General features: G+C 46.1%; 1 protein-coding gene across 6 annotated transcripts in view; it reads left to right on the plus strand.

The window, feature by feature from the left end:
- Positions 1-9,280: 9,280 nt before the first annotated feature.
- Positions 9,281-14,858, plus strand: part of dysf (dysferlin, limb girdle muscular dystrophy 2B (autosomal recessive)) — a gene marked incomplete at its 3' end in the record, with an annotated part of 130,796 nt that continues 125,218 nt past the window's right edge. For 4 of the 6 annotated variants that reach the window (XM_036987169.1, XM_036987171.1, XM_036987173.1 and 1 more), the window contains 1 exon segment: positions 9,281-9,614. In XM_036987169.1, coding sequence (XP_036843064.1) covers positions 9,527-9,614 — 88 coding nt within the window. 6 annotated transcript variants of the gene reach the window in all.

A 14,858-nucleotide genomic window follows, 5' to 3' on the forward strand; every position in this document is an offset into this window, starting at 1 on the left:
TCCATATAGTTATAGATCAGTCCCCCCCACAGTCCATATAGTTATAGATCAGCCCCCCCCCCCAGTCCATATAGTTATAGATCAGTCCCCCCCCCCCCAGTCCATATAGTTATAGATCAGCCCCCCCCCAGTCCATATAGTTATAGATCAGCCCCCCCCCAGTCCATATAGTTATAGATCAGCCCCCCCCCAGTCCATATAGTTATAGATCAGCCCCCCCCCCAGTCCATATAGTTATAGATCAGCCCCCCCCCCCCAGTCCATATAGTTATAGATCAGTCCCCCCCACAGTCCATATAGTTATAGATCAGCCCCCCCCCCCCAGTCCATATAGTTATAGATCAGTTCCCCCCCCCCCCCCAGTCCATATAGTTATAGATCAGCCCCCCCCCCCCCAGTCCATATAGTTATAGATCAGCCCCCCCCCCAGTCTATATAGTTATAGATCAGCCCCCCCCCCCCCAGTCCATATAGTTATAGATCAGTTCCCCCCCCCCCCCAGTCCATATAGTTATAGATCAGCCCCCCCCCCCCAGTCCATATAGTTATAGATCAGCCCCCCCCCCCAGTCCATATAGTTATAGATCAGTACCCCCCCCCCCCCCCCCCAGTCCATATAGTTATAGATCAGTTCCCCCCCCCCCCAGTCCATATAGTTATAGATCAGCCCCCCCCCCCCCAGTCCATATAGTTATAGATCAGTCCCCCCCCCAGTCCATATAATTATAGATCAGTCCCCCCCCAGTCCATATAATTATAGATCAGTCCCCCCAGTCCATATAGTTATAGATCAGCCCCCCCCCCCCAGTCCATATAGTTATAGATCAGTCCCCCCCACAGTCCATATAGTTATAGATCAGCCCCCCCCCCCAGTCCATATAGTTATAGATCAGTCCCCCCCCCCCCCAGTCCATATAGTTATAGATCAGCCCCCCCCCAGTCCATATAGTTATAGATCAGCCCCCCCCCAGTCCATATAGTTATAGATCAGCCCCCCCCCAGTCCATATAGTTATAGATCAGCCCCCCCCCAGTCCATATAGTTATAGATCAGCCCCCCCCCCCCCCAGTCCATATAGTTATAGATCAGCCCCCCCCCCGTCCATATAGTTATAGATCAGCCCCCCCCCCCCAGTCCATATAGTTATAGATCAGCCCCCCCCCCCCAGTCCATATAGTTATAGATCAGCCCCCCCCCCCCAGTCCATATAGTTATAGATCAGTACCCCCCCCCCCCCCCCCCAGTCCATATAGTTATAGATCAGTTCCCCCCCCCCCCCCAGTCCATATAGTTACAGATCAGTCCCCCCCCCAGTCCATATAGTTACAGATCAGTCCCCCCCCCAGTCCATATAGTTACAGATCAGTCCCCCCCCCAGTCCATATAGTTACAGATCAGTCCCCCCCCCCAGTCCATATAGTTACAGATCAGTCCCCCCCCCAGTCCATATAGTTACAGATCAGTCCCCCCCCCAGTCCATATAGTTACAGATCAGTCCCCCCCCAGTCCATATAGTTACAGATCAGTCCCCCCCCCCCAGTCCATATAGTTACAGATCAGTCCCCCCCCCCCAGTCCATATAGTTACAGATCAGTCCCCCCCCCAGTCCATATAGTTACAGATCAGTCCCCCCCCAGTCCATATAGTTACAGATCAGTCCCCCCCCCCAGTCCATATAGTTATAGATCAGTCCCCCCCCCAGTCCATATAGTTACAGATCAGTCCCCCCCCCAGTCCATATAGTTATAGATCAGTCCCCCCCCCAGTCCATATAGTTATAGATCAGTCCCCCCCCAGTCCATATAGTTACAGATCAGTCCCCCCCCCCCAGTCCATATAGTTACAGATCAGTCCCCCCCCCCCAGTCCATATAGTTACAGATCAGTCCCCCCCCAGTCCATATAGTTACAGATCAGTCCCCCCCCCCCCCAGTCCATATAGTTACAGATCAGTCCCCCCCCCCCAGTCCATATAGTTACAGATTAGTCCCCCCCCCCCCCCAGTCCATATAGTTACAGATCAGTCCCCCCCGCCAGTCCATATAGTTATAGATCAGTTCCCCCCCCCCAGTCCATATAGTTATAGATCAGTTCCCCCCCCCCAGTCCATATAGTTATAGATCAGTCCCCCCCCCCCAGTCCATATAATTATAGATCAGTACCCCCCCCCCCCCCAGTCCATATAGTTATAGATCAGTCCCCCCCCCCCCAGTCCATATAATTATAGATCAGTACCCCCCCCCCCCCCCCCAGTCCATATAGTTATAGATCAGTTCCCCCCCCCCCCCAGTCCATATAGTTACAGATCAGTCCCCCCCCCAGTCCATATAGTTACAGATCAGTCCCCCCCCCAGTCCATATAGTTACAGATCAGTCCCCCCCCCCAGTCCATATAGTTACAGATCAGTCCCCCCCCCCAGTCCATATAGTTACAGATCAGTCCCCCCCCCCAGTCCATATAGTTACAGATCAGTCCCCCCCCAGTCCATATAGTTACAGATCAGTCCCCCCCAGTCCATATAGTTACAGATCAGTCCCCCCCCCCCAGTCCATATAGTTACAGATCAGTCCCCCCCCCCCAGTCCATATAGTTACAGATCAGTCCCCCCCCCAGTCCATATAGTTATAGATCAGTCCCCCCCAGTCCATATAGTTATAGATCAGCCCCCCCCCCAGTCCATATAGTTATAGATCAGTCCCCCCCCCAGTCCATATAGTTATAGATCAGTCCCCCCCAGTCCATATAGTTACAGATCAGTCCCCCGCCCCAGTCCATATAGTTATAGATCAGTCCCCCCCCCAGTCCATATAGTTATAGATCAGTCCATATAGTTATAGATCAGTCCATATAGTTATAGATCAGTCCATATAGTTATAGATCAGTCCATATAGTTATAGATCAGTCCATATAGTTATAGATCAGTCCATATAGTTATAGATCAGTACCCCCCCCCCCCCCCCCCAGTCCATATAGTTATAGATCAGTCCCCCCCCCCCCCCCCCAGTCCATATAGTTATAGATCAGCCCCCCCCCCCCAGTCCATATAGTTATAGATCAGTCCCCCCCCCCCCAGTCCATATAGTTATAGATCAGTCCCCCCCCCCCCCCCCCAGTCCATATAGTTATAGATCAGTCCCCCCCCCCCAGTCCATATAGTTATAGATCAGTCCCCCCCCCCCAGTCCATATAGTTATAGATCAGTCCCCCCCCCCCCCCCCCCCAGTCCATATAGTTATAGATCAGTCCCCCCCCCAGTCCATATAGTTATAGATCAGTCCCCCCCCCCCCAGTCCATATAGTTACAGATCAGTCCCCCCCCCCAGTCCATATAGTTATAGATCAGTCCCCCCCCCCAGTCCATATAGTTATAGATCAGTCCCCCCCCCAGTCCATATAGTTATAGATCAGTCCATATAGTTATAGATCAGTCCATATAGTTATGATCTTACAGGCTGATCCAGGATCAGTCCTCCTCCTCTGAAAGGCTTTGTGAATATGGGCCCCAAAGTATCAGAACAGTTTGATGTGTTTTTGTGGTGGGATTTGGATGTTTTAATTTAACTAGAGAAACGTCAGTCTGCAGAGATTCAGAGAAAATAATACATTTGAGTTTTATTAGAAGTTAAAAATGTTTTGGTGTCTGTTGATGTGATTTGGGAGTGGATAGTCAAGCATTAACGCACGCACGCACGCACACACACACACACACACAGCACACACACACACACACACACACAGACACAGACACAGACACACACACACACACACACACACACACACACACACACACACACACAGACACAGACACAGACACAGACACACACACACACACACACACACACACACACACACACAGACACAGACACAGACACAGACACACACACACACACACACACACAGATTATGGCAATACATTGGTGTCTCAAGGTCAGCAGCACATCACCATTCATCATATACATTACCAGTCAAACGTTTTAGAACACCTACTCATTCAAGGGTTTTTCTTTATTTTTACTATTTTCTACATTGTAGAAAAGTAGAGAAGACATCAAAACTATGAAATAACACATATGGAATCATATAGTAACCAAAAAAGTGTTATACAAATCAAAATATATTTGAGATTCTTTAAAGTAGCCACCCTTTGCCTTGATGACAGCTTTGCACACTCTTGGTATTCTCAACCAGCTTCACCTGGAATGCTTTTCTAAAAGTCTTGAAGGAGTTCCCACATAAGCTGAGCACTTGTTGGCTGTTTTTCCTTCACTCTGCGGTCCGATTAATCCCAAACCATCTCAATTGGGTTGAGGTCAGGTGATTGTGGAGGCCAGGTCATCTGATGCAGCTCTCCATCACTCTCCTTTTTGGTCAAATAGCCCTTACAGCCCGGAGGTGTGTTGGATCATTGTCCTGTTGAAAAACAAATGATAGTCCCACTTAGAGCAAACCAGATGGGATGTGAATTTTTCTTTAAAGATCTGAGACACGATTTGTGATCTGGGGAAGGGTACCTAAACCTTTCTGCAGCATGGAAGGTTCCCAAGAACACACACAAGTTCGGAACCAGCAAGACTTCCTAGAGCCGACCACACTGAGCAATCGGGAGAAGGGCTTTGGTCAGGGAGGTGACCAAGAACCTGATGGTCCCTCTGACAGAGCTCCAGAGTTCTTCTGTCGAGGTGGGAGAACCTTCCAGAAGGACAACCATCTCTGCAGCACTCCACCAAACAGGTCTTATGGTAGAATGGCCAGACGGAAGCCACATGACAGTCCGCCTGGAGTTTGCCCAAAGGCACCTGAAGACTCTGACCGTGAGAAGTAAGATTCTCCGGTCTGATGAAACTGAGATTGAACTCTTTGGCCTAAATGCCAAGCGTCACGTCTGGAGGAACCTGGCACCCTCCCTACGGGATGCAGGAGTGGCTTCAGGGCAAGTTTCTGAATGTTCTTGAGTGGCCCAGCCAGACCCAGAACTTGAACCTGATCTAACATCTCGGGAGAGACCTGAAAATAGCTGTGCAGCGACGCTCCCCATCCAACCAGACAGAGCTTGAGAGGATCTGCAGAGAAGAATGGAAGAAACTCCCAAAAAAAAGGTGTACCAAGCTTGTACCGTCATAACCAAGAAGACTCAAGGCTGTAATCGCTGGTGAAGGTGCTGAAGTACTGAGCGAAGGGTTTGAATACTCACGTAAATGTGATATTTCAGTTTTTATTCATTTATAAATTAGCTTTGTTTTTTGCTTTGTCATTTGTTATTATTTGTGTCGAACTGCGTTGCTTTATCTTGGCCAGGTCGCAGGTGTAAATGAGAACTTGTTCTCAACTGGCCTACCTGGTTTTATAAAGGTGAAATAAAAATAATGGGGCATTGTGTGTAGATTGATACTAAATAAATACAAATCTTAAATTTCGAATAATGCTGTAACCTAGTAACACGTGGGGAAGGTCATGGGGTCTGAATACTTTCCGAACTAATCTGTAAGTCAGAAATACATGATTTAATTATTTGACATTTGAGTTTCTCAAAAAAATGCTACTTAGTCGAATAAGGCGGATGTTTAGCGTTTTGCAACAAAACCTGATTATTTGTCTCAGAAATTAAACCCATGTAGTGATAGTTGTTAAATTACATGTTTTAAAATCTAACAAACACCAATCATACTTTTTATTTTCTTCTTCACAATAGCTCATTTACCAATAATGTTTAATCTTTAAATTTAATGTTTAGTGTTTTGGAATAAAACTCCTATATACAGTTGAATTCTGAAGTTTACATACACCTTAGGCAAATGCATTTAAACTCAGTTTTTTCACAATTCCTGACATTTAATCCTAGTAAAAATTCCCTGTTTTAGGTCAGTTAGGATCACCACTTTATTTTAAGGATGTGAAATGTCAGAATAATAGTAGAGAGAATGTTTTATTTCAGCTTTTATTTATTTCATCACATTCCCAGTGGGTCAGAAGTTTACATACACTCAGTTAGTATTCGGTAGCATTGCCTTTAAATGGTTGATCTTGGGTCAAATGTTTCGGGTAGCCTTCCACAAGCTTTCCACAATAAGTTGGGTGCATTTTGGCCCATTCCTCCTGACAGAGCTGGTGTAACTGAGTCAGGTTTTTTCAATTCTGCCAACAAATTTTCTATAGGATTGAGGTCAGGGCTTTGTGATGGCCACTCCAATACCTTGACTTTGTTGTCCTTAAGCCATTTTGCCACAACTTTGGAAGTCTGCTTGGGGTCATTGTCCATTTGGAAGACCCATTGGCTACCAAGCTTTAACTTCCTGACTGATGTCTTGAGATGTTGCTTCAATATATCCACATAATTTTCCTCCCTCATGATGCCATCTATTTTGTGAAGTGCACAAGTCCCTCCTGCAGCAAAGCACCCCCACAACATGATGCCGCCACCCCGTGCTTCATATACCTTGCATATGATATTTCCCATAGCTGTTAAGTTAGTGGTTTCCTACCATAATAAACTGTTTTCTAGGAGACACAGCTTGTAAAACCTCAGCACAAGTTCCCCGGATGTTTCTGGAATCCTGCTATATTGTGTGTTCCAGATTCCATTCTAAGAATGATGGAACTTTGTGAGAGTTCTATGGAAGTTCCATTAAAGCCAGAACACATGGTGTGTCACAGGGGGACCAGGAACTAGCGTGGCTAACGCTCATGCATCGCTGGAAGTTGGATTCAGTTTGTCAGCTCCGATAACCAACCATCACGACAGAGTCCGCTCAGATAAACAACCATCACTACGGAGTCCGCTCCGATAACCAACCATCACTACGGAGTCCGCTCAGATAAACAACCATCACTACGGAGTCCGCTCAGATAACCAACCATCACTACGGAGTCCGCTCAGATAAACAACCATCACTACAGAGTCAGCTCAGATAACCAACCATCACTACAGAGTCAGCTCAGATAACCAACCATCACTACAGAGTCAGCTCAGATAACCAACCATCACTACAGAGTCAGCTCAGATAACCAACCATCACTACAGAGTCAGCTCAGATAACCAACCATCACTACAGAGTCAGCTCAGATAACCAACCATCACTACAGAGTCAGCTCAGATAACCAACCATCACTACAGAGTCAGCTCAGATAACCAACCATCACTACGGAGTCAGCTCAGATAACCAACCATCACGACAGAGTCAGCTCAGATAACCAACCATCACTACAGAGTCAGCTCAGATAACCAACCATCACTACGGAGTCATGTGACATCACTAAACATTTTCATTGACTCACTGACTTCTTTTTAGGAAACTGTCTCCCTCTCATCCCCCTGTTCAGCCTCTCATCCCCCTGTTCAGCCTCTCATCCCCCTGTCTCCCTCTCATCCCCCTGTTCAGCCTCTCATCCCCCTGTTCAGCCTCTCATCCCCCTGTTCTCTCTGTCTTTGTTTCCTCTGTCTCCCTCTCATCCCCCTGTTCAGCCTCTCATCTCCCTGTTCAGCCTCTCATCCCCCTGTTCAGCCTCTCATCCCCCTGTTCAGCCTCTCATCCCCCTGTCTCCCTCTCATCCCCCTGTTCAGCCTCATCTCCCTGTTCAGCCTCTCATCCCCCTGTCTCCCTCTCATCCCCCTGTTCAGCCTCTCATCCCCCTGTTCAGCCTCTGTCTTTGTGTTTCTCTGTCTCCCTCTCATCCCCCTGTTCAGCCTCTCATCCCCCTGTCTCCCTCTCATCCCCCTGTTCAGCTTCATCTCCCTGTTCAGCCTCTCATCCCCCTGTCTCCCTCTCATCCCCCTGTTCAGCCTCTCATCCCCCTGTTCAGCCTCTGTCTTTGTGTTTCTCTGTCTCCCTCTCATCCCCCTGTTCAGCCTCTCATCCCCCTGTTCTCTCTGTCTTTGTGTTTCCCTGTCTCCCTCTCATCCCCCTGTTCAGCCTCTCATCCCCCTGTTCAGCCTCTCACCCCCCTGTTCATCCTCTCATCCCCCTGTTCTCTCTGTCTTTGTGTTTCCCTGTCTCCCTCTCATCCCCCTGTTCAGCCTCTCATCCCCCTGTTCAGCCTCTCATCCCCCTGTTCTCTCTGTCTTTGTTTCCTCTGTCTCCATCTCATCCCCCTGTTCTCTCTGTCTTTGTGTTTCTCTGTCTCCCTCTCATCCCCCTGTTCAGCCTCTCATCCCCCTGTTCTCTCTGTCTTTGTGTTCCTCTGTCTCCCTCTCATCCCCCTGTTCTCTCTGTCTTTGTGTTCCTCTGTCTCCCTCTCATCCCCCTGTTCTCTCTGTCTTTGTTTCCTCTGTCTCCCTCTCATCCCCCTGTTCTCTCTGTCTTTGTGTTTCTCTGTCTCCCTCTCATCCCCCTGTTCAGCCTCTCATCCCCCTGTTCTCTCTGTCTTTGTGTTCCTCTGTCTCCCTCTCATCCCCCTGTTCTCTCGGTCTTTGTTTCCTCTGTCTCCCTCTCATCCCCCTGTTCTCTCTGTCTTTGTGTTCCTCTGTCTCCCTCTCATCCCCCTGTTCTCTCGGTCTTTGTTTCCTCTGTCTCCCTCTCATCCCCCTGTTCTCTCGGTCTTTGTGTTTCTCTGTCTCCCTCTCATCCCCCTGTTCTCTCGGTCTTTGTGTTTCTCTGTCTCCCTCTCATCCCCCTGTTCTCTCGGTCTTTGTGTTCCTCTGTCTCCCTCACAGACCGTCCCAGCATGCACATTCTTTCGCTTCTGGTCCCCACACACTGTTGCCCTTTCAAAGAGAATTGTGTTGTTACAAAGTGTGTGTGTGTGCTCCCTAGTGACGCAGCGGTCTAAGGCACCGCTTCTCAGTGCTAGAGGCGTCACTACAGACACCCTGGTTCGATTCCAGGCTGTATCCCAACCAGCTGTGATTGGGTGTCCCAGAGGGTGGCGCACAATTGGCCAGGGGTAGGACGTCATTGTGAAATAAGAATTTGTTCTTAACTGACTTGCCTAGTTAAATAAAGGTTAAATAAATTTTAAAGACGATATATTTACAGAGACAACATTCAGCCTTTATTTAGGTTTTATACACAGATGTCTCTGAGAAGGAGATACTAGCTGGAAACAAAAAATTATAATAAATATAATTAATTTTTGTGTTTCCCTGTCTAAATATAATAATATAATAAATATAATTTATTTTACCATTATGCATGTGAGGTGACCAACTTCAACATCGATGTGACTGCCTGTGTGTTTCTCTGCTCGTGCGTGACAGAGAGAGAGTGAGCGTTGGGTCCACTGGCCCTTTAAGAGACTGGCAGCTGGGGATTGGTGTGTGTGTGTGTGTGTGTGTGTGTGTGTGTCTTTCCATAAGTCAGCTGGTTGGTGTGTGTGTGTGTCAGAGGAGCAGTCCCATACAGTCTCAATCTCTCTCTCTGTGTCTCTCAGTGGACAGTGCACAGTAAGGATACTGCCAGGGACTTGGAATACTCTTCCTCTGTTTCTCTCTTACCTCCAGCAGGTTCTGTTCAGGAACGCAGCTAGGTGACGGTGTGTGTGTGTGTGTGTGTGTCGGGCCGGGCGGTCCAGGTCAACACAGTGTGTGTGTACGATGCTGCGAGTGTTTATCCTGTGTGCTGAGAGGCTTCATACAGAAGACGATGACGTCAGTGATGCCTACTGCAGAGTCGTCTATGAAGGTAAGAGGGCGGGGGTGTGTGTTTGTGTGTGTGTGTGGGGCACAGCAATGCAACAGGACTGATAGGAGGGGTGTGTGTGTGTGTATGTCCCTGCATGCAGTAATGGTATAGGTTCTGGCTGCCAGAAGGGGACATTTTTACCAGTAGGAGCGTTTCATTGGTCTCTTCCCTTGTTTCTCTTTCTCACTCTAGCTGTCTCTCTACCTTAATATCTCTCCCATGTTCTTCTGCCAGCAGCTGAAGTTATTATTAAAAGTGCACTGCTGGTAATGAATGTGGCACAAGAGTGCTCTGGCGTTTGGTGCAGAGAGAGAGAGAGAGAGAAAGGGAGAGGGAGGGAGAGAGAGAGAATAGAAAAGGGTGTTTGGTGCAGAGGGAAGGTGGGGGGGGGGGTATTTTGATTTGGGAGGAAACCTTCATCAGCAGACTTCAGGTTATCTACAAAAAAAAACAATGTCAAAGTACAACTAGAGAGATAAAGGTTGAGACAGAGAGAGAGACAGAGAGAGAGAGATAAAGATAGAGCTAGAGAGAGGTTTCAGTTTGAAGGAGAGAATAAGGGAGAGAGAGAGAGAGAGAGAGGTTTCAGTTTGAGGGAGAGAATAAGGGAGGGAGAGAGAGAGAGAGGTTTCAGTTTGAGGGAGAGAATAAGGGAGAGAGAGAGAGAGAGAGAGGTTTCAGTTTGAGGGAGAGAATAAGGGAGGGAGAGAGGAAGAGGACTCAGGTTTCAGTTTGAGGGGGGTTGTCCTGCTGCAGCATGCCATGGTGTTAGTCAGTACCAATACATCATTATGGTTTACTTTACACAGTGGGACCTCTCTCTCTCTGTATCTTTCTCTGTCTTTCTCTCTCTCCTTTTCTCCCTTTCTCTCTGTCTTTCTCTCTCTCTCCCTCTCTCTCTTACCTCTCTCTCTCTCCCTCTCCCTCTATCTCTCTCTCTCTCTCTCTCGCTCTCTCTCTCCCTCCCTTTGTCTCTCTCTCTGTCTTTCTCTCTCTTTGTCTTTCTCTCTCCCTCTTCCCCCTCTCTCTTTCTCTCTCTCTCTCTTTCTCTCTCTTCCCCCCTTCTCTCTCTCTCCCTCCTCTCTCTCTTTCTGTCTCTCCCTCTGTCTCTGGTTAATTTTAGAAAGGCACTACCAGTAATGAACATGGCTGCCCAGCATTAGTGCAAGGTAGAGAGAGAGAGACAGATAGAGGGAGGGGTGAAGATATGTGTATGTATATATATATATATATATATATATATATATATATATATATACAATTGAAGTCGGAAGTTTACATACATAGAGTCATTATAACTTGCTTTTCAACCACAAATTTCTTGTTAACAAACTATAGTTTTGGCAAGTCAGTTAGGACATCTACTTTGTGCATGACACAAGTCATTTTTCCAACAATTGTTTACAGACAGATTATTTCACTTATAATTCACGGTATCACAATTCCAGTGGGTCAGAAGTTTACATACACAATGCTTTAGAAGCTTCTGGTTGACTAATTGACATAATTTGAGTCAATTCGAGGTATACCTGTGGATGTATTTCAAGGCCTACCTTCAAACTCAGTGCCTCTTTGCTTGACATCATGGGAAAATCAAAAGAAATCAGCCAAGACCTCAGAAAAACAATTGTAGACCTCCACAAGTCTGGTTCATCCTTGGGAGCCATTTCCAAACGCCTGAAGGTACCACGTTCATCTGTACAAACAATAGTACGCAAGTATAAACACCATGGGACCACGCAGCCGTCATACTGCTCAGGAAGAAGACGCGTTCTGTCTCCTAGAGATGAACGTACTTTGGTTTGAAAAGTGCAAATCAATCCCAGAACAACAGCAAAGGACCTTGTGAAGATGCTGGAGGAAACAGGTACACAAGTATCTATATCCACAGTAAAACAAGTCCTATATCGACATAACCTGCAATAGAGCGTGACATGGTGATGTTCTAGTCTAGAATTTCTATGTTGGTGTGAGTATGGTTCCCAAATGGAGCTGGTGATCGCTGCCTCTAATTGGGGATATAGTTGGTCCTTTTCCCACCTACTTACTGTTCGTGAGATATTGTTTCCTTTTGGTTTAGTGCGCTACGAACTTCACATTAATTTATTCTTTGTTGTTTTTTTTAAGCTTCACTTTAATAAATAAACTCTACTGGTCCACATGTCCACACGACGAACGTGACGGAGGCAAACAAAACCTGACTCACCAGCAGGAGGAATGGGCCAAAATTCACCCAACTTATTATGGGAAGCTTGTGGAAGGCTTCCCGAAACATTTGACCCAAGTTAAACCATTTAAAGGCAATGCTACCGAATACTAATTGAGCGTATGTAAACTTCTGACCCACTGGGAATGTGATGAAAGAAATAAAAGCTGAAATAAATTATTCTCTCTACTATTATTCTGACATTTCACATTCTTAAAATAAAGTGGTGATCCTAACTGACCTAAAACAGGGCATTTTTACTAGGATTAAACATCAAGAATTGTGAAGAACTGAGTTTAAATGTATTTGGCTATGGTGTTTGTACACTTCTGACTTCAACTGCATATATAGAGAGAAGTAAAGATACATGTGTGTGTATGTGTATATACAGTGCCTTGCGAAAGTATTCGGCCCCCTTGAACTTTGCGACCTTTTGCCACATTTCAGGCTTCAAACATAAAGATATAAAACTGTATTTTTTGTGAAGAATCAACAACAAGTGGGACACAATCATGAAGTGGAACGACATTTATTGGATATTTCAAACTTTTTTAACAAATCAAAAACTGAAAAATTGGGCGTGCAAAATTATTCATAGAGACATAGAGAGAGAGGTAAAGACAGAGAGCGGTAAAGACAGAAACTGAAACCTGACTTATCTTCCTCTCTCTCTCCGTTATTCTCTCTCTGTCCCTTATTCTCTCTCTCAAACTGAAACCTGACTCCTCTTCCTCTCTCCCTCTCTCCCTTATTCTCTCTCTCTCCCTTATTCTCTCCCTCAAACTGAAACCAGACTCCAATTCCTCTCTCTCTCCCTTATTCTCTCTCTCAAACTGAAACCTGACTCCTCTTCCTCTCTCTCTCTCTCGCTTATTCTCTCCCTCAAACTGAAACCAAACTCCTCTTCCTCTCTCTCTCTCTCTCCCTTATTCTCTCTCTCTCCCTTATTCTCTCTCTCAAACTGAAACCAAATTCCTCTTCCTCTCTCTCTCTCTCTCTCCCTTCTTATCTCTGTCAAACTGAAACCTGACTCCTCTTCCTCTCTCTCCCTTAATCTCTCCCTCAAACTGAAACCAAACTCCTCTTCCTCTCTCTCTCTCTCCCTTATTATCTCTGTCAAACTGAAACCCGACTCCTCTTCCTCTCTCTCCCTCCCTTATTCTCTCCCTCAAACTGAAACCAAACTCCTCTCTCTCTCTCTCCCTTATTCTCTCCCTCAAACTGAAACCTCTCTCTCTCCCTTATTCTCTCCCTCAAACTGAAACCTCTCTCTCTCTCTCTCCCTTATTCTCTCCATCAAACTGAAACCTCTCTCTCTCTCTCCCTTATTCTCTCCCTCAAACTGAAACCTCTCTCTCTCTCTCCCTTATTCTCTCCCTCAAACTGAAACCAAACTCCCCTCTCTCTCTCTCCCTTATTCTCTCCCTCAAACTGAAACCTCTCTCTCTCTCTCCCTTATTCCCTCCCTCAAACTGAAACCTCTCTCTCTCTCTCCCTTATTCTCTCCATCAAACTGAAACCTCTCTCTCTCTCCCTTATTCTCTCCATCAAACTGAAACCTCTCTCTCTCTCTCTCCCTTATTCTCTCCATCAAACAAACCTCTCTCCCTCTCCCTCAAACTGAAACCTCTCTCTCTCTCTCCCTTATTCTCTCCATCAAACTGAAACCTCTCTCTCTCTCTCTCCCTTATTCTCTCCATCAAACTGAAACCTGTCTCTCTCTCTCTCCCTTATTCTCTCCATCAAACTGAAACCTCTCTCTCTCTCTCCCTTATTCTCTCCCTCAAACTGAAACCTCTCTCTCTCTCTCCCTTATTCTCTCCCTCAAACTGAAACCTCTCTCTCTCTCTCTCCCTTATTCTCTCCATCAAACTGAAACCTCTCTCTCTCTCTCTCCCTTATTCTCTCCATCAAAATGAAACCTCTCTCTCTCTCTCTCTCCCTTATTCTCTCCATCAAAATGAAACCTCTCTCTCTCTCTCCCTTATTCTCTCCATCAAAATGAAACCTCTCTCTCTCTCTCTCCCTTATTCTCTCCATCAAACTGAAACCTCTCTCTCTCTCCCTTATTCTCTCCCTCAAACTGAAACCTCTCTCTCTCTCTCCCTTATTCTCTCCATCAAACTGAAACCTCTCTCTCTCTCTCCCTTATTCTCTCCATCAAACTGAAACCTCTCTCTCTCTCTCCCTTATTCTCTCCCTCAAACGGAAACCTCTCTCTCTCTCTCCCTTATTCTCTCCCTCAAACGGAAACCTCTCTCTCTCTCTCTCCCTTATTCTCTCCCTCAAACTGAAACCTCTCTCTCTCTCTCTCTCCCTTATTCTCTCCCTCAAACTGAAACCTCTCTCTCTCTCTCTCTCCCTTATTCTCTCCCTCAAACTGAAACCTCTCTCTCTCTCTCTCCCTTATTCTCTCCATCAAAATGAAACCTCTCTCTCTCTCTCTCCCTTATTCTCTCCATCAAACTGAAACCTCTCTCTCTCTCTCCCTTATTCTCTCCATCAAACTGAAACCTCTCTCTCTGTCTCTCTGTCTCTCTCTCTCTCTCAACCTTTATCTCTCTCTTTGTACTTTAACATTGTTATTTTTGTAGATAACCTGAAGTCTGCTGATGACGGTTTCCTCCCAAATCTTTAACAATCTGGTAAAATGGTCAACTTTAATCTCCATGTGAATGATACTGTTACGTTTGCTATTGCCCAGACTGCTGACCTGGCTGTGTCACAACTACACTCTGATTGTATAGCAAAACAGGAAGCTGATTTAAAACGGCTGAAGAGAAGTAGCAGCTTCACTTTCATAAAAAGGTTGAATGAATAATCGGCTTCTTACTGAACGACGCAATCTGTTTTTATTTGTGTAGAAAAAAAGCCAACCTTCAAATCTTAGCTTCTTTTTATTTATTTATTTATTTATTTATTTATTTAACCAGGTAGGCTAGTTGACCTTTATTTAACCAGGTAGGCCAGTTGAGAACACCTTTATTTAACCAGGTAGGCCAGTTGGGAACACCTTTATTTAACCAGGTAGGCTAGTT

The sequence above is a fragment of the Oncorhynchus mykiss genome, chromosome 9 (assembly GCF_013265735.2).
Source record: "Oncorhynchus mykiss isolate Arlee chromosome 9, USDA_OmykA_1.1, whole genome shotgun sequence".
In the NCBI taxonomy this organism is placed as follows: Eukaryota; Metazoa; Chordata; class Actinopteri; order Salmoniformes; family Salmonidae; genus Oncorhynchus; species Oncorhynchus mykiss.